The sequence below is a fragment of the Nycticebus coucang genome, chromosome 10, assembly GCF_027406575.1.
Source record: "Nycticebus coucang isolate mNycCou1 chromosome 10, mNycCou1.pri, whole genome shotgun sequence".
NCBI classification, from domain to species: Eukaryota; Metazoa; Chordata; class Mammalia; order Primates; family Lorisidae; genus Nycticebus; species Nycticebus coucang.
Genome location: NC_069789.1, coordinates 1,393,809 through 1,417,229, shown reverse-complemented (window position 1 = coordinate 1,417,229; position 23,421 = coordinate 1,393,809). Strand labels below are relative to the sequence as shown.

Below are 23,421 nucleotides of genomic sequence, written 5' to 3'. Positions count from 1 at the left end.
ATTTATTATTTCTTTTTTTTCGAGAGCCTCAAGCTGCTGCCTTGGGTAGAGTGCTATGGCTTCACAGCTCACAGCAACCTCCAACTCCTGGGCTTAAGTGATTCTCTTGCCTCTGCCTCCCAAGTAGCTGGGACTACAGGCGCCCGCCACAACGCCCAGTTTTTTTTTGGTTGTTGTTGTCATTGTTGTTTGGCAGGCCCGGGCTGAATTCAAACCTGCCAGCTCTGGTGTATGTGGCTGGCACCTTAGCTGCTTGAGCTACAGGCACCAAGCCATGAGGCAGACAATATTTCCAAACCCAATTCCAATGGATCATTTACAAAGAAAAAGTGGACACAGTTTCATAATTTTCTTTGTAGCACCGATGATGTTTTCACTTTTAGTAAAACTGAATGTCTAGAAATTTGGCAATGACTAACGACATGTATTTCCAATTCATCTATTCATTGTGTTTTGAAAAATACGCTGAGCAATTATTTTCACTGCAGAGATATTGGAAGTTTGATTTACAGTATATCACAATATTAAAATACTCTAAGAGTAGGCAAAATATAAAATATTCTGAAATATCTTGACATGTTTCTTTGTAATGCATCTATTTTGTGTCTTTGAAACAATTACTGACACGCTACAAATTGACTTTCCGACTGTTTCTGCCTTGTCTCTGCACTCACGGTAAGGGCTGGCCACTGAAGGCGGAGGCCCAAGTCCAGCCCACACTTGCTTCTGCCGACACAGGTTCCCGGGACACAGCTTCACCTGATTCTTGCTGTCTGTGGTTTCCTCAGCAGGTGCTACAGTGAGTCCTGCAGCAAAGTATGCCTTGCAAAGCTTAATATACTTGCTAGTAAATAAATGGCCCTTTAAAGAGAGTTTGCTCTTTTTACTTTGACTGCTGGTGTCTGGAGATGAAGATGATTCTTTGATCTTTTTTTCTTTCAGTTTAATTTTCATGAGTGACACTTGTAAGTCATCAATGTTCTACTGTAATTGATGTTAATTGTTAGCATGATTGCTTCATTTTACTGATACTGCCTAAAATAGAAGTTTTCACATATGTGTTCATTTTAAACAGCTCAGTTTCAATGCAATAAAAAGAATTAATTTCTGGTTATAGACGAGGGTATCTAATTGTTTTTTAGTGAGGGGGAAAAGATGATGCCATTTCCTGATAAAGTACAAGTGTTCCTCCTCTTGAAGACCGCATGGTCTATAAACTCCTATGGAATGGTGCACAGAAAAGCACTACCTCCGCTGTGATTATTACCTAACAGCACACTTTTAATAACTGGTTGATATTCTAATGCTCAAGAAACATATTAGTGATTCCAAATACATTAAGAACATTTTATAAAGTTCTCTTAATTAAAAAAAAATAATGGTAAGCTCTGTCTTATAAATCAGTATCTACTACATATACTAACATGAAATTCACAAATTTCATTCCTGAAAAATCTAAATCATCTTAGATATCATTGGAATGTAGCTTTATAGTGATAATCAAATTTATTTAAAATGTCTGCAACTGTACAATCAAACACTGTTTTTTTCTGAATCATTGTTTTAAATTTTATAATGATACTTTCTGTGACTTTTGAAAAGATGGAATAAATAAATTACCTGGAGTAACTTAGTTAACCTTTCTGTGTCTAGGCTAGCAGCTATAAAATAGTGATAATAATATATCTTATCTCATAGTTTTGTGAAAATAAAGTGAGAGAATGTATACCTTTCACTTTGATCTGTGTCTGATATGTCATATATTTGGGGGGGAAAGTGACAGCTATTCCTCTGAGTAATCACATTATCAATGTGACAGACTAAATTCTCATTATCTCAAAAGAACAAATATTGCTCATTCCCATATATTACCATCCTAGATATTTTTGTTTGTAATATAACTAAATAACTTACTACATTTTTATTCATTTAGAAGAGACATCATGACCAATGAAATTAAAAGTAATTTCCACAAAATACATTTTAGTCATCAGAGCGTGCTGTGTATCACTGTTATTAAGAAAATTAAAACCGAAGATCCTTTTCTATATATATGTATATATGAAGTGAAATGAGGCTCCCCAAATAGCTTATTTTAAATAAAACTGTATAGATTCTATCACAGCACCAGATAGTATTAAAAACTGTGTTTTTGCCTTAATCAATAAATAATCAGATGAGCATATGTTGAAAATGCTTACAAGCCTCAAGAATAATTTATAAATAGAAACTAAAATGTGCTAGACATAGGAGCCAGTCTTGTCTGTGAGCCTGGGCTCAGTGCAGCCTACAGCTGTTTCCCATCAGTTTTTAGCACCTGGAACTCTGTGACTAAGTGTACACAGCTACAAGAAGATCATTATTATACAAGTTTAAAATAGTTTAGCTCGGTTAGGCTTATAATAATAATTAAAAAAAAAACTGTTGGTCTTTGTTTTAACATGATATTCAATTTGTCCTTTAGCAGATCAAAGTATGATAACAGAATCTTCCAGACCCGAAGAAGATTCAGATGAATTTACGTGAGCTGGGTCTTCCATGGAGTTGATTGATGTTATGTAGGAAGGGCGTCCAGGTAAGTAAGATAACCTCCCTCCCACAGCGGCAAGGTGACTGTACCTCTAGGGAAGAAATTCTCAAAGATACTAGGTTACAGAAGTCAGACTGCCGCAGTGGGTCAGTGATGACTTAAATCCTCAACAAGAGACCCCACAGATGTCTAAGAAAGACTCCTAAGATGCCAGGAATTAGAGGAGAGGAAAGTAAGCAGAGCAATTTCACAAAAGAAGTGCTTTAATTGCACAGAACATATTTTCACCGTACTTGGTTTTAAAAGAGGAACAAAACAAAATGGCTAAAATGTTTACTCATTTTAAATTAAAACAATAACAAATGGTGGGGTCCAGTGCTGGAGAAGGAAAGGCTGGTGCCCTTACACATGGTAAGTGTTTCTGAGACGGACACGAATCCTTCAGAAAACAATACTTTAAAACCTGCCAAAGATCAATCAAACTTGATCTCATATTTTGTTGTGTTGTGACACAGTCAGAATTATGGAGTTTGTCATCAAATTAGGAGCAGTCTTGGAGGTCTCCCTTACTAAATGTATAGTTTGGGGTAAACCTGTCAGTGATGTAGTAATAATAAAACTATACCGCATAGGATTGCTTTGAAGAATAAATGTGATAATACAAGCAAAGCTCTGCACCATTCTAGACTCACAGTCAGCACTTTGTCTTAAGGCAAAAAAATCTGATAAAAATAATGTACATGGGTGTGGTCACAGATTATATAGAAATTCATAAAAATAATTGTTTTTACTAAACAAAATATATTTGTAGTCTCTATAAAGAAATAAAAATAAATACAGTGTATTAAAATTTTAATTAGGTAAAAATTAATGTTAAGCTGAATAAAATAGTGTTATAAGTATGTAAACAAACTAAGATAGAGCACTCAGGAGTTTAGCATTGCGGGAAGATTTTTAGTTTATGCTAATTTTTCTTTTTGTTTGTTTATATTACTTTATAACCTTAAGAAAATTAAACAATTTAAACAATTTCAATTATTCATGATGCTGATTTCAACATATCGTTATTCACACCTATCAGCTTTAAAAATGATAAAAATGTAATCTTTAGCAGGTGGTGTCTGTGGCTCAAAGGAGTAGGGCACTGGCCCCATATACTGGAGGTGGTGGGTTCAAACCCGGCCTTGGCCAAAAACTGCAAAAAAAAAAAAAAAGTAATCTTTAGCCAAAAATGGGGAAATGGTTCACTTTCAATTAACACTGCTATGTAAATCATTTTGTGCATTTCTGAAAGTATCTTCTGATGTGATGCTGCAGCCTACTGAATATATATGTTTCCCTCAAATTCCCATAAAATCCTGTACAGTGGGATCATGGATGGTAAGATATCTGGGAACTGATTAGGTCGGGAGTTCAGAGCCCTCGTGGCTGAGACCAATTCCTTCTTTAGCCCTTTGTTCATAAGAGGACATACCAAGAAGGCAGCTTCCCGTATGCCAGATGAGCTCTCGCCAGAAACCACACAGACCTGCACCTCGCATTTGGACTTCCCAGACTCCAGAGCTGTTAGAAATAAATCTGTGCTGTTTACAGGACACCCAGTCTGTGGCTTCGTTATAGCAGCCTGAACAGACTGAGACAAATACCTTTTGAATGTTTTTCAATCCACCGCCATAGTTTTAAGATTTAGAACTGATTTCCCCATGAAGCCAGGCTAAAACTCCATAGAACTCTTTTTTTAAGAAAACTGGGAAAGGGGGCCAAGCACGGTGGCTCACATCTATAATCCCAGCATTACGGGAGGCCACAGCGGGAAGATTCCTTCACCGCAGGAGTTTGAGAGCTGCCTGAGCAAGAATGAAACCCATCTCTACTAAAACTAGAAAACATGCGCTGGCCGTGGTGGTAAGAACCTGCATCCCAGCTCGATGGGAGGCTGAGGCAGGAGGATCACTTGAACCCAGCAGTTTAAGGTTGCTGTGAGCTGGGCTGGTACCCCGGCACTCTAGCCTGGGGCAACAAGGTGACAGAGGGAGACTCTGTCTTACAAACAAGCAAAAAACATCTGGGAAAGGGGGACCTGTCAAAGTCATGAAGTGCTAAGAGTGACTATTCCTTTAGCATCTCCCAATACAAAGGCACACTATTCATTTACAAGAGAAGGTAAAGCGAACAGGAGGGGGACCAAAAAAAAGCTGTTTCTTTTGATATGTAAGATGTGTTTTCAGTCACTCAGAGGGGGATACCTCCAACACAGGTAGGACGTTATGTCTGTGAGCTGGTGACTGCACCCTGGCCCCGGGATAGCAGGTGGGTCAAGACACAGTTGAATTCACTAATTTCATCTTCTTTTCCAGTTCTCTGCTTCCTTCTTTCCACTGAGCACAGTACACTCAACAGGGATTATTGGGGTCTTCTTATTGCCCTCCTGAACGGTCTTCACACTTGGTGGCTGGGTGTCTAGCTGCCCAGCAGATAGATGCCTCATTCTACCTGACTTAGAGCCTGGACCTCTTGATCTTGTGTGGCCCTTGTGCTTCCTATTTCAAGCCTGAAACTCCTGTTATAGTTTTCAGCACTGCGCTGAGAACCCTGGGACTCTAGAGGGGAGGCAGCTTCCCTGCAGGGCCCTGATGGAGTCTGTGGAGGTGAGTGCGGGCGCCCAGCGGAAGTTCATCCTCCCTCATTCCCAGCTCAGCTCCATTCAGCCCCCACTTCTCTCAGCTGCACCTCCCCCTTCCCTCACCCCACTGAAAACTTAGCAAGTTTTCACAGGGAACCCTGCTAAGCATGTTTTGTTTCTTCCTTCAGTCAATGCACATTACTGACTTAAAAAGAATCCGATAAATTATCCCACTATAAATCACACACGACACTAGAACGCCTTTATGTAAGTCTAGGCCTCCGTGTAGCAAAACACATCCAATTTTTTGTTGTTGTTGTTGCAGTTTTGGGCTAGGGCTGGGTTTGAACCCACAACCTCCAGCATATGGGGCCAGCGCCCTACTCCTTGAGCCACCGGTGCCGCCCCAAACACATCCAATTTTGTTTTAATGCATGAAAATATATATACCTTTGATATCATCTGATATCCAGATTCTACATTATTCCAATGCATGTTTGAAATAAAAATTGCATCACATAAACGATGGAGGCAAATCTTAAATGATGCACATTTCAAAAATTTAAAACAAACCAGCCCCACAGATGGAAGATCCCTGGGCAGCAACGGCTCTGCCTCAGGACAAAGTCACAAATGCAAACTAATTCCAACATCAGCATCAGAACCTTTCCTCATTTCTTATGCTAAAATCAACTACTAATTGGACTTTAGGAATATTAAACTAAATCAAAGCAAAAAGAACACTGGAGGTGAGATATATTTAGACCACACTCCAAATGCTTTTTTGTCTTTTTGCAGTTTTTGGCCGGGGCTGAATTTGACCCTGCCACCTCCAGCATATGGGGCCGGCACCCTACTCCTTTGAGCCACGGGCGCCATCCTACTTCAAATGCTTTTTTTCACAAGCTACACTTTTAATGATGAGTCTCCTCTGCACTCCATTTCATGACCCTAGTAGGCAGAGATCATTACTAAACATTCTCTTCTATAAAGGCACTGACGTAACTAGCAAATGTTGTTGAGCACATTAGGCGCAACGGGTTCCTTTAGTATATACTGAAATCGAAACAAGTTTCATCAGACATTTACTGAGAATCCGTGTGCTACACTTTAAGAATAAAGAAATTATGTAACCACAGTTTCTACCCACACATAATATGGTGTTTCAAACCTGGCTACAGATTAATCGGTAAGATACTTTAAAGAAAAACCCCAAGTCTTACCTTACGATAATTAAATCAGAACGTGGGGCTTGTGGAACCCCCCTCCGCCGACACTGTTATTTTCAGCAGCTGTTGGCTGATTTTGACTCTGCTCCAAGTTCAGAATCACTTATCCAATAGGTACTTAAGAGATACTGCCTGTATTGAATAATGTAAGATTCTTGTGGGAATTTATTTAATGAATAAAAAGGGAAAGGTTGATAATTACCATATTAATGGTCAGTATGATAATAAAAGTTTCTAAAATGCCTGCAGGGGCTTAAAAATATTCTTTGGGGAAGACACCTGTGACTCAAGGAATAGGGCTCCAGCCCCATATACCAGGGGTGGCAGGTTAAAGCCCAGCCCCAGGCAAAACTGCCAAAAAAAAATTCTTTGGTAATTACGCATATATATATGTATACTATTGTTATATATATGCGTAATTATATTACCCATATTATATATATAATTATTAAACATATATAAGTAATATATAATTATTAAATATATATGAGTAATATATATTTATAAGATATGTATATATAAATTATAGTATGCCAATGTAAACTACATGTTATATATGCATATAAATAAATAAAAGAATGAATCAGGGTCAATTACAATAAGAAAATTAAAGAAATACTTGATGTTTTTCTTATGGAAGGCTTGTATATGATATTTTAGTAGCAACAGCAGGTTGGAAAGAAATATTTCTATACATAAGAATCTTTACCTTTGTCTCCTGAAAAGAAAAATCACCAAAAATTAAATATTAAAAAAAAAAAGCAAAACCACCATCACTCCCACTCCCACTAGTAGCAGTAGAATTACAGCTAGAAAAGGAAAAATAGTAAGAAAATCTTACTCAGTTTTCCCTTGGCAGGAGTACTATGTGGGGAAAGAAACCAGCATAAAATCTTTGGCCCCCTGAGGAGGCCCCCGATGTTTGAGAGAATGGACTCGTGAAGCTTGGTGTCGAGTACGTATCCTATTTTGGAATTATGTCCTGCTATGTGTGACTGCCAATCTGAAGAAGTCATGTGACTTTTTCATAACTTATGACATATCAGTGATTTGGACACTTGAAATTATCCTCTAATATTTGCATAAAAGTAGGAAAAGGAGTTGGGGAAAGGAGGGCAGAAATTGAGTTTTGAAATTTTCAAAGACCGTACCAGTGACTCATGTCATCAAAAAAGAACATACATCGGACAAACCATATTTCCATCTGGACTTCTAGGAACAACAGACAAAGTGAAGCACTATCATGTCCTGTAAAGTTGCAATTTTCTAGGAAGAAAATCTTATCCATGTGTGGATAAGTGTGTGTGAATATTAGATAGATTCACCTGGTGTGTCCAGCCCAGTATGCCCCCGATTTTTCAAACCTCGGTTTGCATACAGAGAAGCGGCCATGGATAGGAAGGAAGGTGGGAAGGGGTCTGGGAGGTCCCAGGAGTAGGCTGTGAGAGGCTGAGCAGACAGGGCTGCACACACCACGTGAATCTCTCCCTAAGCAGCTTTTCCATCACACCTTCTTGACCAACTTGGGTACAATTCCTCTTCATCCTGGAGGTGCTGCACAAACCCACCATTCTTTTAACACTATAATTGTACGCATTCAACCAGAGATAATCATACCCTCTATTCTCACATCAATTTCTTCTCAATTTGTTCTAAATACTCACAATCTGTAGCACCCAGTCCAGAAAGGCAAACTACCACCTTCGGAGCAATCAGATAAATGGGTTGGAACTTATCAGTTGCCAGCGTCCCTAATTTTTGTCCTCATTTCCAATCTGGAGCCAGCCAGAGGAAGCCACATGGGTCTAGGATGCCCTGCTTGTAGGCAGCCCATGGCCACCCTCCTCATCTGCTGCCCTCAGTCTCTCTGTCCCATGCAAGCGATGCTGGCTGCTCCCTTCTACAGCAAACTCTGAAAAAACAGTCTGTGTGTGTTCCCAGTTGGGTGGTTTTGGTTTATTTCTGCAGAAGAGATAATCTTTACTAGTTCAATAAAGGGAAGATACGCAGCTTCTTCTTTGCAATCAACCACCATCTCATTTCCATGCTAGCGCAATAACAGTGTTGACACACAACACACAGAGTCACGTGGGTTGTTTGCGCCTGCAGGGTGCAGCTCAGCGGAGCAGACATCAATTACCTCCATTGCTAGAAGCCCAAAACGACTGCAAGCTTCTCCCATGGAACTTCTCTCTCCTCCCCAGTCATCTCGCAGCTGAATCAGGTCTGTCTCGAAGGCTTCTTCCAGAATAGCATATGACTATGGTGACGCATTTGTATGTGCTCAGCTATTTTCAGCTTTAATTTATTTTTTTGAGAGGGAGAAATTATAATATCTATGCCATGTGATCCAGATACAAATCAGACAGATTAGTAGAATGGCTGTGATGGCCCAGAGCCAATAGAAATAAAATAAAATCTATATGGACACTCATTTATTATGTGCTATGGATGGAAACCTGTGGGAACAGGTTATACTGGTAAACAGTGAGATGTTCTCATAGATCTGTGGAAATGCCATGCAAAATAACCACTACTAAAAAGCAAATAAAACCTGAAATTTCCAACAATATTTCTCTCCCACGTGAGGCACTGCCACCCTGCCAGCTCTGACGGTTCAAGAGCCTGGACGTGCAATTCCTAAAACCGGTATTAAAATAGTTAATGACTACCTTTTGCTCACATAGAAATGGATCTTTTATGTCTTAAAAACAAACAAAAAACATTAAATTAAAAATGCAGAACTATTTTTTTTCCTATCCAATCAGCAAAGACAGATTAGACTGTGGATATCAGTCTACTTCACGCCCTATTTAGGCGAATGCTAATTTAGTACAAAGATTTGGAAGGAACATTTGCTAGTATATATCAACAGCCTTACAAATATTGAGATTTGACTCCTGCTCTCTGGTCTCTCCCCTCTCTGCTCCATCTCTTTCTTCTCCCTAACGTAAAATAAACTTATATTTTCACATCCTAAAAATAATTAATATTTAGTGACCCTTCCTATTAAGTATATTAATGGGATCTAAGGATATTAAAGACAGATAGTTACAAATGAAGCAAAACATGTACAAATTAGAGCCCTCCTCCCAACCAAAACCCACACATATAAAAATGAAATAAAGGAAATGTGAGGTGGTTAGACATTAGACTACCTGAGAGGCATTACAGTTTTGTTTATAAAACAATTTCAATAACTCAAATAGATTTTATACTAACATGCTATGTTAAAGAAAAACAGAAAACAAAACCATAAATTGTGAACCTCTCTGCAAACATAAAAATATCTCAAATATACATAACAAAATATTAATAGCGATTGCTTCTCGAGGCAAAAGTATGATTTGTTTTCTCTCTACATTTTGTCTTGTAGATATGGTCTTTGTAATTTTTAAGAAAATTGAGTAAGGCATACTGAAATAAAATAGTAGCTAGTGAGAAATTAAGGCAATCACCTTAATTGGGCCAAGTTTATAATGTACAAGGTAAAAGAAAATACTGAAACTTATAGAAAGGGGGTAGTAACAGATCTTGGTACCAGGACATTCACCTAAGGAAATGGTCATCAATCTAACCTCCACGAAGACGCTGGAACGTGGCTGGAGCCGTTCAGATGCTCTCTGAGTATTTGAGGTCCAGGGAGACACACGCGGTGGGTGGGCACAGGGAGGGGACTGATGGTGACCTCACTTTTGAGCACGTGGTGGCCTGAGCCGGCCCCTGAGAGGTTTCCAAGCTTTGCTATGTGAGAGTCCTCTTAGCACGGGGGATTTTCAGAGTCTTAGAGGGAGCAGAACAGGACCCAGGCCCCCTCACTGTGCAACCGATGGGAGCAAGCGTGCTAAACCTCACAGGCTCCCTTACGATCGTTATGATACCCCCAGAAGAACTTCCTCCTCCTTTCCATTATTTTGGCTGAAGATTTATAGACTATGTGGTAAAATGTAACGTGAGTTGTAAAAGAGACACCTACTAAAAATTTAAAGGAACTGAGTTTCTATGGTGCCCAAAAGGTGACAATAACACTAACACAGGTTTGGAATAATTAATTATAGATGGTCAACACTCCCCAAAAGGCCTCACAAGACGTGCCTTTGAAACAAGTGGAATAAAACAAGGTCAGAAGAAGTCAGATATGGCATCCAAATAAATCACCAAGGGACTACTGTTAGGGACGTAGAACCCTGGTTTATCAAGCGTTTTCCATCATCACTTACATGGCAACATCAGGTGAAGTCACTCACCTTGTAAATATCAAACTTGTACTCATCTGAGGATGCCTTGTTAGATTTTGGGTCATCTTTGGCATGGATAAAAATAAGTCATTTCAGGGGGATTTAATCTCAATATCTTTCTGAGAGAGACTGGACCTACAGTTTGGTGTTCCCTGATAATTTTACATGCAACAAATTAAGAACATTGAAATACCTGTCCAGGTTTAATGTTTATACTTGTTAAATAGTTACACTGAACTCTGTATCCTTGAAAAAGTAACACTGTGAAACCGGCATTTCTGAAGGTCTCACAAACAACATTAGCCTTCAGGACTTGCAAATTCCAGGGGCAATTAATATTAACATAGAACGTAGTTGACACAGTCTTATATTCTTACACGTTTTAAAAGATGTTTGCTCAACTCCTTGTTCTCTGTTATTCTTATGACCACATTTTACATTTGTCTGTATAATAGTTCTCCATATTTTAAAATTGCACACCTATGGACCAACAAGTGGAGCCAGGAGTGAGTGACAGTGCGACAGTGGTGTTGAGTGGGCCACCGGGATATCACACCCTGGTTGCCCTGTAATGATCACGGCTGGCAGGTGCACTGGAAGTCAGCCCCTTCCCATGTACAAAAAGAATCCAGTCGTGTCGAGACCGAGCTGCTAACCTATTAGAAAGAGTTGTTTCTTTATTGGTCCATGCAAGGCCTTTTAGACACAGATCTTGAGCAAATACTGCTTTTAGCTGGTGTTTAAAATCATTTGGGACACTGCTTCATTTTTCAGCAATGAATATACTCCCAGACACGGCCCAGGAACTCCATGGGCTCCTCTGTGGACTAGATGTTCTCCTCCGGGGCAGGGCGGTGCTCCTGCAGCTCATGGGGCAGATGGGTGTCAGGTTCCCGTGAGAGCTTGTTCACTGTGGGTTCCGAGAGACACAGCAGAACCCCCAGGAAGTGGGCAGGGCCTTCCCGCCACCTAGCACCTTTTGTTGTGACAGCCTGCTCTCCTTTCACATGGGGATCATATTCTCATAGAAATGCAGCTTTTATTCAATTACAGTTGTTAAGACATTTGTGTTCTACACCTGCTAGATCCAACTTGTACTTGCAATATGCTCCATAGGTGTGGTCCCCCTATGAACCCTCTCTCCATGGGGAAGGCTATGTTAATTAGTAGGATGTAAGCACTCTGTTTTGTATAAATAATCAACACATTGAATCCCATAATGGCATGAATGTATTCATGATCTATGTACAAATTACTTAATAAAAAAAATTAAATAAAAAAAGAATAGCTCTTATCAAGATTAAGCAAAAAGTCCTTCAAATCTTGACAGAATGAAATATTACCATGAAAGACCCTTAAAATTATTTTGATTAGAATGTTATTCAAAGAAATGTGAGTAACTGGAACAAACACAATCTTGCAAATCAAATACTGACAAAATAAACCAAGAGTATTTCGATATAAAAAAAAAAAAAGAAAAGAAATGCAGCTTTTAACAAAATATCTGTTTTGCTTGGCTTTTTGGCTTCCCTTTGCTTCATTCTAGAGGAAAACTAAAAATCACCAGATTCTTTACCAACCTATTTGCATCATGGCCCATCAGTGATATTTACCTGCTGTTTCCAGTCCCATCAGCAGAATTTGCCCTTTTAAACGCTTGCCTCGGTATAACTTGAGAGTCCCAGTGATGCTTACGTCTTTGATCTCTCAGAAATAGCAGGTGGGGTACTCAACCCAGCTGAGCGATTCAGCCAGCGAGCCCCCCAGGTTCAGCTTCCTGGGGGTTACTTCCCGCACTGGGCAATGAGTTTTTGCTCGGTTTGCATCTTCCTGACATTCCTCTGCCCTAATCCCCGTTTGTCAGTTATTAATAAATTAGGATCTGCTTTCTAATTATTCCGACTCAAGGCCTTTGAAGAAAAAAATCATGTAATCGCGAGAAAATAGGAGGGGTAACAACTCTCAGCTACTAAGTCGATAGACAAGTCTGGATGTATTACAATTCTATAAAGTCACATGTATTGCTAATTCATAAACTACGGGGATTAACTTTTTAATGAGCTCTTTCTTAAAATCAGTGATTGCACGTGTGATTACAAAGATTAGTCTATTTATCATTATTTTAAAATAAAATTGTATTCAGTTAAAATATTTGGGGATGATTCGTTTTTCTTATTAAAACTTAACAAGTTCTTAAACTGTATAAACCCAGTTATGCTGCAGATGCCAAACACCTGTGCACCAATGTGGTCCAAGTCTGAGGAGAATCAGAGAAACACAAACCTGTTATCTGCGCTACCTACCTGGCGTCACCAGATGCACCAGAGCACCGGCTTAGCATGCCCAGATGTCAAATAAAATAACTAACAAGTAAAGACTTCTTCATTGTTGTGTAATAAATACTTCTTGAAATTGTTGTACTTATATTGTGATGTCATGAAAGGTTTAATTTAGAAAAAGTAAACATTTATGGGCTGGGCATTCTATTATGTTCATTTTAGAGACACTAACATTTTTCATGTTCTAAACTATCGACATTAATAGGAAAAAAATGGACAAAGAGCCTTGACTAGGGAGAGTGGTGTCCAGTTCATCTTGAATTCAATGTTTTAGGAGGCATTCATTCAATCAGATTCTGTGGGAGAGCCATGGAAGTCTTCATCCTCCAAACACTTACTAGCAGGCAGGACAGGCTATTCACACACTGCCCTGTAACAGACGCTTGATAGTGTTAAGTTCTTGAGCAAGACTGATGGACTGTTCTGATATATCTTTCAAAGCAGAGAATTCTTTGGCTGAAGGAATTGGAAAGGGTTTCTCATCAACATCATGGTTGATGTGGGTCTTGACACGTGTTAACATTTAAATATTGAGAGATGGTGAGACACTTGTTCCAACCACATGGAGGGTGCAGAGGGAGCCCCTCTTTCACCACCTCAGTCCATGAGCTTTTTATGGAACTGAGTCTATTTTCAGGTCAGGAGTGAGCATTTGTCACTCTGGGCCTTGCAGTGTGACTTCCCCAGTGTCCTAACTGGTAGGTCGCTGGGCTGCTAACTGATTTAGCCTGTGGAGCTGGGTGTCACAGTTCTGTCAGAGCCGGATCAGGACGGGGACCCTGCCCATCTGGGGAGACCAGCTGCCGAGTGCCTGGTCACCTGTCCCCATGGCCGGCCACTCCGTTGGCTGGGTCCCACCCGTCAACATCACAGAAGTCCTTATCTTCCTTTTTATTGTTATTATTATTAAATCATAGCTGTATACATTAATGCAGCTGTAATGGGGTACAATGTGCTGGTTTTATATACAATTTGAACTATTTTCATCACACTGGTTCACACAGCCTTCACGGCATTTTCCTAGTTATTGTGTTAAGACATTTATATTCTACATTCAGTAAGTTTCACATGTACCCTTGTAAGATGCTTTAAGTAACATATTTAAGCATCTTTAAGTAACATATTTCTGCAACACATTCTTGAATGATGTGTCTCAAGTTGCACAACAGACATCATTTTAACTCCTGGATCTATCAGTACCTACCTTTTGGAATTTCTCGTTTCCTTTTTCAGTCTGGCACTTTTCCACTGTTAGATCAACAATGTTCTTTTAGATGAAGCCACTTTAAATTTGGCTTCTGTCACTTGCAACCAAGATGTTCAAGACAAAAAGGCAGAATGATAATTTGGAAAGGTAGTTGGGAGCACATTTTTAAGAGTCTAGAATTTCAGGTTCATCCTCCCGTCACACTATCTGGGGACATTTACCAGACACTATCTACTACCCAGGAGGCATATACATGAAACGATGAATCATGACTACTTCAGTGGGGAGAAAAGAAAGTCTTAGGAGTACACAGAAGTGAAATTAACCGAGTTTCACAAAATCGGCGCTGGCCATGGTGCTGGTGACGTTTGACGTGCGTACTTTTATAATAAGTACAATTTGCCAGGTACAATTTCCCCATGAAAGAGAGAGAGAGAGAATTTACTAAAATCCAATGCATTTCTATTTACTTGAGTGTCAATAAACCATTGACATGAATTTCTACAAGATATTTTATTCATGTTATTGATCCGTTCGAAAAGAGTTTAAATGTTAATTCCATTCTTTTTGGCAACAGAGAATTAGAAGCTTCGCACACAAGAGTTCCAAAGTCGCATGATCACAAGTCATAAGGAAGTTATGTCATGAAGAAAGAGAAAAGGCTTTAATGTTGAGGTGGTGGGTTCAGGTGCCAGGCCCTCACTACCCAGATGCACAATAACTTCTATTCTAGACACTGTCCCAGAGGGAAAGAAAATCCTACTTTAGTAGGTGAGATAAACAAACGTCCAGCAGGAGAAGGATGTGCGTGGTCTAGAATGTCAATAACTGTCCTGGGGGGTGGGGGAGAAGACCTGCTTTGCAGAGGATGGAAGCCTGAGTCAGCGTTTTTGTAAGCTCACCTGAGACAACAAGATTGAATGACAGCTTGGAAGAAACAGGAGGGGAACAAGGAGGGTCTGGGGCCAGGGAGCTCTATGCATCGAGAAGAGCCAGAGCAAAGGACGTAAGACAGGACGTCTTTCCAGTGTCCAAGACCCAGCAGGAAAATGATTTTGTCAGGTGTCAACTGGGTGCAGGTTCACTGCTGAGACCCAGTGTTGCCCTGAGATACTGCAGGTGAAGCCTTCAGTACGGTGCCCCGTGGTAGATGAAAATGCCATCCGTGACACACGATATTACACTATTATCAACATTATCATCATGTCACTTGCATTAGGCAAAGGGTCTTCTCTGAAAGTTTTAGAATATTCCATGCCCTTTAGCAATACTCACATAAAGGTATCTGATGCCTGGATAAGGTGTAAGCAGAGCTCTGCACTCGTTTAAACTCACAGGTGCACTCAGAATTCCTGAAGTTATTTTACCCAACTCCAAATGAGCTTGAGGAAACGTTTCTAAGTCCAGTGGATTTTACCTTCAAGCCATTGTTTTTGCTAACATAAGAATTGTGCCAGGCAAGCAAAGAGCAAATAATTTCTTGCAGTAATAATCAGAGCAAATGGAGAAGTTACTATGGTGGGAAGAACTCCAATTTTGTTTTATTTTTTTTTTACCCTAATTGTTGTGATGCTGTTTTATGGAAATTTGTCCACTTATCACACTACTGAAACCTTCTGAGAAAACAATATCACCTTTTGAAATCATGTGGGTGGGACATGGGTATAAGAAGTGCTCGAGAGTATTTTCAACATGTGATTGTGAATAATATATTATTTACAGCCTGAAAATAAATACAAAATCCTTACATTGTTTTCTCACAAGGTTTCAGTAGTGGTGAAACGTAGGCAAAATTTCATAAAACAGGATGCTCACTTATGTGCAGTAAGAGGTTAAGGAATATTTGTAAGAGCTGATGGCGAAGAATATGCCATTCACAATCTAAAAATAAGTACAACATGCTAAATTTTAGTACTATTTGCAAGTATCAAAAAAATCTTGACGCAGTGTGTCATCGATAAATCTGCTTGTTTTCTACGTTTCTGACATAGTTTCAGCACCTTAGCTCTGAGATGCTATTCTCTAGAATATCACCTGACTTTTGAAGATTTTTTTGTCTCAGAAAATAGAGATAGCTCAAGTGGATTCAGTTCCAATTGTTTAAAAACAGAGGGAAATGGAGTTTAGCAGTTTTCTGTCCAGGCATAGGATTTGAACATACCAGAAAAAAGAAAAAAAAAAAAAAGAAAAAAAGAAAGAAAAATCTTTTTTCCCAGAAAATAATCTTTCTAATAGGCATTAAGTTGCCCCTCAAACTCCATTTACCATCTCAGGAACATCAAAGCTTGGAATTAATTTATGAATAACCTTTAAACCATATTTAAGGCTAAGCAGCATAAAGATCTCCTCCTCTTTCTCTGGAGGGCCTTATTTTCTGGTTTTTGTTTTGTGATTCAAAAACTAACAAAAAACTTTGCATTTTGTGTTTCTGTGCAAGAATGTGACCAACATGACTGGGACTACAGATGTATTTACTTGTGTGTGTTTGTGTTACGTCTACCTGCACGGGCCACATTAATTTAAAATAAAAAGCAAATTGAAATTATCTTTTACTTTTATTTAGAAATATTAGTTTTCTATTTTTGAGAGTTTGGAAAAAAAAATGAGAAGAAGTTAACTGATGGCTCCATACTGAACCTCAGAGTCAAAGCATTCTATAATAGACATACTCTTATCTGGCAATGTCAATGTTACTTTCTTTGCATTATTAGTATTGCTTAACATTTCGATGCAGCAATCGTCTGATTTCTTTTCTGAAACGAGGTTATTGTTTCTAGTCCTTATCTTAAACATTATTATTGTTATTAAATTTTAAGCTTTTTTAATTCTGTGAAGGCAAAATTGGAAACCTAATAAACACAAGTATACGATAAAAACATAAAATATTACACTAAGTACAAAAATAAATAAATAAATAAATAAAATAAAATAAATAAAATGGCCCAAAATTTTCTTGAAATTTAATTAAGTTCCAGAACACAAGACAAACGAGGGATCGGAAACGCAAAATTCGTAATATTACAAATACCTCGTTTAATCCCACAAGGGCTATTTTGAAAGAGACTCAAAAAACGTTGTTTTTTTTTTTTTTCTGTAAAGTAAATAAATTCTCCTTTATGTTTTCTATACCACTAAATCCTGTAACATTAACTTCCGTCAGACTAAGAAGTACCCAATAGTCAATTTTCAGGATTTAGACACGATTTCTGAAACAGGGACACAAGCAAAAAAATGTCAACTGAATATTAATGATAATCTTTCGAGGAAAGAAAAAGAGTAAAAATGACACAGGGAAGTACTTTCTCCAGCATCACACTGGAATCTGTGAGCATCTGTGGGGAGAGACTGGCCAGGTAACAGCTTAAATCTATGACATAGCAGAGAAAAAAGCCCACAGAATTAGGATGTGAAAAGTTACCCATGTTCAGTGCCATTACTGATAAAAGAGCAAAAGTAAAGAACAATTACAATATTCTGTGCATATCAAGAGGCTTAATTCATATCTGTCCTAGGACAATTAGCTCATAGCTTGCTGAGGTCATGTCAACTGTTTTTAATCCAATGGCGAGAAAAATAATTTATATATAGGAAAGTATTTTAAAGAGTTTGAAACATGCAGAAAATGCCCTCTGGAATAGTTAACACCTTTAAAAGGGAGGATCACACCCATTTAAAAATCATCAAGATTTCTAATATGTCATTTTTTTAATAGACTTTTTTTCCTTCAAGACTGACACTTGACTGTATTGTTTAAATTGTGTCTAAGCAGAAAGACCCCCAAAGTTTTCGCATAATTAGCTTAAGCCTGAAAAGATGAAAAAGACTCCATACTTGATTCCTTTTTCATCTTTGAGTAGATTTCGGAATTTAAAAAGTTGATTTTTCCTTTGGAAATAGTCTCATAATACTCAATGTGTCAGAATATGAAAATTATTTTTTTCTTTGGTCTGAACAAAAGTAAAAATTGTCCATGAATATGGATCTTAAGGATATTTTTTCCTGGGCTTAAACTGTGATACGAATTTTCAATGAATATTACCTATAAGTGATATTAATATTTCACAATATAATGAAATCGTTTAAAAATTGAGGAGTCAAATTATTTTCAATGAAAGGATATGTTACCTAGGTGCAAGTATTTTGTACACCATGCCATAGTCAAGGGATTAAAAAATAATAAAATATTAAATTAAAAACGAGAAGGCCGTCTAAATGTCATGTGTATGTGTGTGTGTGTTTAGTAATCAAAGTTTGGCATAGAGAAGAGGGAGAAACATAGGTAATTAAACATTCTCTGACCAATCTTGGGAAAGACTTTTCAAAGTAATTTGCTAGACTGGGTGTGGTGGCTCACACCTGTAATCCCAGCACTTTGGGAGGCCAAGGTGGGTGGATCCCTTGAGCTCAGGAGTTCAAGAACAGCCAGAGCAAAAGCAAGACCCCGACTCTACTAAAAATAGAAAAAACTAGCCAGGCATAGTGGCGGGTATCTATAGTCCCAGGTAATTTGGGAGGCTAAGGTAAGAGGATTGCTTAAGTCCAAGAGTTTGAGGTTGCTGTGAGCTATGATGATGCCAGGGCACTCTACCCAAGGCAACAAAGTAAGACTCTGTCTAAATAAATAAATAAATAAATAAAATAGCAGCAATAATTTGGTAGTACTCAAATATAACTTACCAAATTTGTGTTCGGTTTGGGCCATATTTCTTAATTTAATTTTCCATTTATTTGACAAATCTTTACTGATTTAATTCAAGACATCTAGGTTTTACAGATTGGGTAAGATTTTCTGAGTCCAGACAAAAAATCGCAGACTTCATTGCCTAAAATGACCTAGGAAAAGTCTCCCAAGAATAATATTAGTTTGATTTTGTGTATGTATAGTTACATAAATCAAAATATGAAATAATTGGTCCATGAAGAGCTTAACATAATGGCTAAAGATGTTTCTATCGTATGACAAATGCTCCCTGAAATTCAAGAACGTACATTTAACAAAATGAAGTATGAAAATTTCATGCAAAAAAGAAAAATGTTGGTAAAAAAATTCTCAGAATCTTTTGGGTGAAATTTATAATCTTTTCAAATTCAAATTGCTAGCATCAGCATCATAAATGCATGATGTTATTAAATTATATCTGATTAAGAGAGAATTCTAATGTGAATGAGCAATGTACTAATTGGTAAGGCGTTGCGATTCTTAAAAGCAGTACACTTCAGTAAGACAATACAATCATAAATTTTCTTACCAAGCCTTGGATTCACTTACACTGAAAATTAAACTGTCTCTTGGGCATAGATGTGATTGCAGAATAAATGAGACATTATATTAAAATTTAGGTATTCTCAACAGCAATTTAGGGCATGGATTTTGTGTGTGTGTGGGTGAATGTGTGTGTTGGACTCAGGGAGTATCGAACAAGCTAAAACTATAGCATCCTTCAGTGACTAAATAGCATGTAGTTTGAATGTTGCCTCAAACATTTTATTTAATGTTGTAGGTGTCACATAAGGGTAAGCAAGAACCCATAGTCAAATGTCTGTAATAAATTCACATTAATACAAATTAAGAATTTTTAGGTTAAATATTCCGGAGGGAGTTGGAACATATTCTTCTTAGTATCTCAAGAACGGAAAGAAAAGTATCCAAGGTACTCAATACTACTATGAAATCAATATATAATCACCTACACATTCATAGGAATGGCAAAACATAACTATAGTCCAGAAAGCAGAAGGGAAGACGAGAGAGAGGGGAGGGGAGGGGGATATGGGAGGAGGGAGGGTATTTGGGGGGACCTCACCTAATGTGCATGATGCAATGGTACATTTCAAAACTAGTAAGAAATGAGTATAATTGTGATGGATGTGTTACTTACTTCAGTGTAAGAATTTCACATTGTATCTCAAAGCAGTAGCCTGAACCCCATAAATGCATCAATGTACAAAGTCATGATTTAATGAAAAATAATTACAAAAAATAAAATTACAAAAAAATAAAAATTCAGTTTAGTATGAGGGTACAGGTAATTAGATTACAGTGTGTGCATTTGTTAGGGAAAGCTCGATTTGTAGTTGTGCCCTCCAGGAGGAACGCCATCTACTTGTATAATGTCCCTGTTAGGTGAGAGCTCATCTATCTAACCTCCTCCTCCCGCAACCCCAACTTCAGTTTAGTTGTGTTTTTCTCTTGTATGGGAGCATATTTGATTGCCTGCTGATTTCATATTAGTATTGACTACTTTGGATACTTGCTTTTGCATTCTTGGGATAGTTTACTAAATGTTCTCCAGCTCCATTAAAAAAAAAAAAAAACCTATACTAAACAATTTCTTATATTAGAGTTTATCATTTAATAAATTTGGAAACACATAAATATATTACATTTTACACTTTGGCTCTTAATAATCCCTGTGTCCCTAAACATAACTAGTGCTTACTGAATTCATTAGAAAGGAAGACACCAATTTTTCTCTCCGTCAGAAGTAAAGAAAGGGTATTACAAACTAGCTCTGCAAATGTATTGCTTTTATCCAGACTTTGTGGAAAAGACATTATTCACGGCAGTTTTCTTAGTAGTTACAATTCACACAACCTGATTATCTAATTGCATCAAAATCTGAGCAAAGTTTTGATGACGAGAATAGTAAGAATCTGCTTATCTTCCAGAAAGCAGGGTGGTAGGCTGAGATTTCTCCCCAGGTAGCCTAGAAAAGAGAGGGCCGTGTGGGGTAGACAAAGCCAGGCCTTTGGTGGGTTGGGTTTCAAAGTCCTCACCAAAACACACACTGCCCCCCGCTAGGAATTCCAAAAATGCATAGCTATTATTATTCTAATAATAAAAGTAAGCAGTGATAGTCTACATATATTCCTAAGGAAATTTCAAACACTTTTAAATGAACAGGAACTGGAAGAAAAGGGATGTTCAGATGTAAAGAGAAAGGATGGTCAAAGGAATTAGCAATATTTTATGAAAATAAAATATTAGTGTTAGCTAAGGATCTAGTCACAAATCTGCTCAGGACATAATGTGCAATGTATTGAAAAGTGCCTAATTCTGTATAGTTATGAGTTGAACAGGTGCTGAAGAGTCAACTGTCAATAAGTAGACACTAAAAAAAATCAATACGAATATTGACTCTGTGGCTTTTTTTGAGAGGGGCTTACAGCACATCCTATTTCTGTCAGGTTTAAATGTTTCCATGAATACTCTTTTCTATAATGGTCTAACACCAAAATAAAGTTTAAAATTTCTGAATATTCCTTCTAACTATAACCTAGATTAAAGAAACATAGGAAAATATGAAAAGATGTCTGTTGTAGGAATAGGGCATATTCATGTATTATTTCTTTTATTTTTAGGCATTTTGATTATTCTCAGCTTAACGTCCAAAAATACCATCTACAAAAGCCTTGCGAGTGTGTGTGTAGGGGTCTTGCCCTCTCTTAGTTTAAAGATGAAAAAAAGTACATACACAATACTTATATGAACATTCAGAAAAATCTGCTTTCAATCCGTGTACACCATCATTGAAGCATTCAGGTTGAAATCCTTTACAAGCGAAAAATAAAAGCTGTCTTCGAAAAGGTTTGTTTATTTCCCAAGAAGCTTTGTCTTGCCAGAATGACTGCTTATTCATCCCCTTGTTAATATATGATGCTGGCTACCTAGAATTTACCAGTTCTATTCCCCAGACATTCACTAAGCACAGATACAGCAATTCAACTTAGAGCACACAAACATATATACTTTTGAGAGAGGGGGAAATATCCAAGTTAAAAATATATCAGAAAAACAGGTATGGTTATATTAACAACTGAATAACAACAACATGTTATAATGATGTCGTGAAGAAAGGATATGTATAAAGGGAAGTCTTATGCTTACATTGGCAATAATATAAGAATGAAGTTTAAAAATACACCATGTATCAAGGGCACCCACTGATAACACGGGTTGCCTGGTTTGTTTGGGATGTGGCTAACATCAAATGGTCAAGGTGAGGACTGGGTCCGCCGTCAGGAATCCCAGCTCCCCTCTTACCTTCCACTGAGCAGGAAGCCCATGACCACGGCCAACAGAATGACTCCCACGGTCACGGACACGGCGATTATGGGGATCTGGCTCTGATCGCTGGACGCTTCCACGGCTGAGGGAGACACAGAGAGTGGGGCTTGTGGGTAAAGTGTTCACGTGCACTCAATAGAAGCTGCTTAATAGTCAGTAATCAATTCAAAGTTTAAGCAATTCACACACACTAAGCTGAGCTATCCCCCTAATACCTCTTATTAAAAGTGTGTAACTGAGGGCAGCACCTGTGGCTCAAGGAGTAGGGCATCGGCCCCATATGCTGGGGGTGGCGGGTTCAAACCTGGCCCTGGCCAAAAACTGCAAAAAAAAAAGTGTGTAACTGAAAAGCCATCTTTAGTAGAAAATATTGACTCTCCAAACAGAAATGTGAAAGTCACACCAAGTCACTGATCATTTCCTTGTCATCATAAAAAACGAATGTGTATTGTTTGCATAATACTCATCTGGGGGCCGGAGCTGTGCAAGATAAAATGGAATTTCCTCTCTTACTTCAAACACCTTAATTTACATAGAAGGTGTTCAATACATAGAATTTGACAATTTTGGAATCCGCACACTCCTGTTCTCCAGAATAATCTGATTAATTCAGATAGGATGTTTTACCATATACCTAAATTCCAAAATAACGTGACTCTGACTTTAGTGAAGTTAAATATACTATCACCATTCTAAATACGATTTTAAAACATAATTTCAAGCTGAACATAATCAGTAAGCATACCCTTTTTGTAAGTCAGATCACTTTTGGAAAATATGAAGGCATGCATTTTGAACTTTGAGGAGCCTGCATTAAGATTAGATTTACTGACATCACCTTATTCAAAATGCATGGATTTAATAAAATAGTTTACACTTTAGCATATAGTGTCATAATAAGAAGAATACAGACAAGGTTAGAAGTTGTAAGCACTCCAATTTGTACAAATAATCAACACATTGAATCCCATAATAGCATAAATGGATTCATAATCTATGTACAAATGACTTAATAAAAAAAAAAGCAGTTGTACCTAAATAAGCAAAGGGATTTTTCTTCTGTGCTGATAACTAATCCTGATTAATATATATTTAAAAAAAAGTAGAGAGCAAATTGTACTAATGTTTTTAATAATCTCTCAATAGAGTAACTATCATGTTCTTGTTTGAAGGCATAATCATTTTGA

At 37.9% G+C, this 23,421-nt stretch overlaps 1 protein-coding gene across 6 annotated transcripts in view; it reads right to left on the bottom strand.

Moving 5' to 3' along the window:
- Nucleotides 1-23,421, bottom strand: part of EPHA5 (EPH receptor A5) — a 306,886-nt gene that overhangs the window by 51,653 nt on the left and 231,812 nt on the right. For all 6 annotated transcript variants that reach the window (XM_053607676.1, XM_053607677.1, XM_053607674.1 and 3 more), the window contains one exon: nucleotides 22,211-22,316. In XM_053607676.1, coding sequence (XP_053463651.1) covers nucleotides 22,211-22,316 — 106 coding nt within the window. The remainder of the gene's footprint in view (nucleotides 1-22,210; nucleotides 22,317-23,421) is intronic.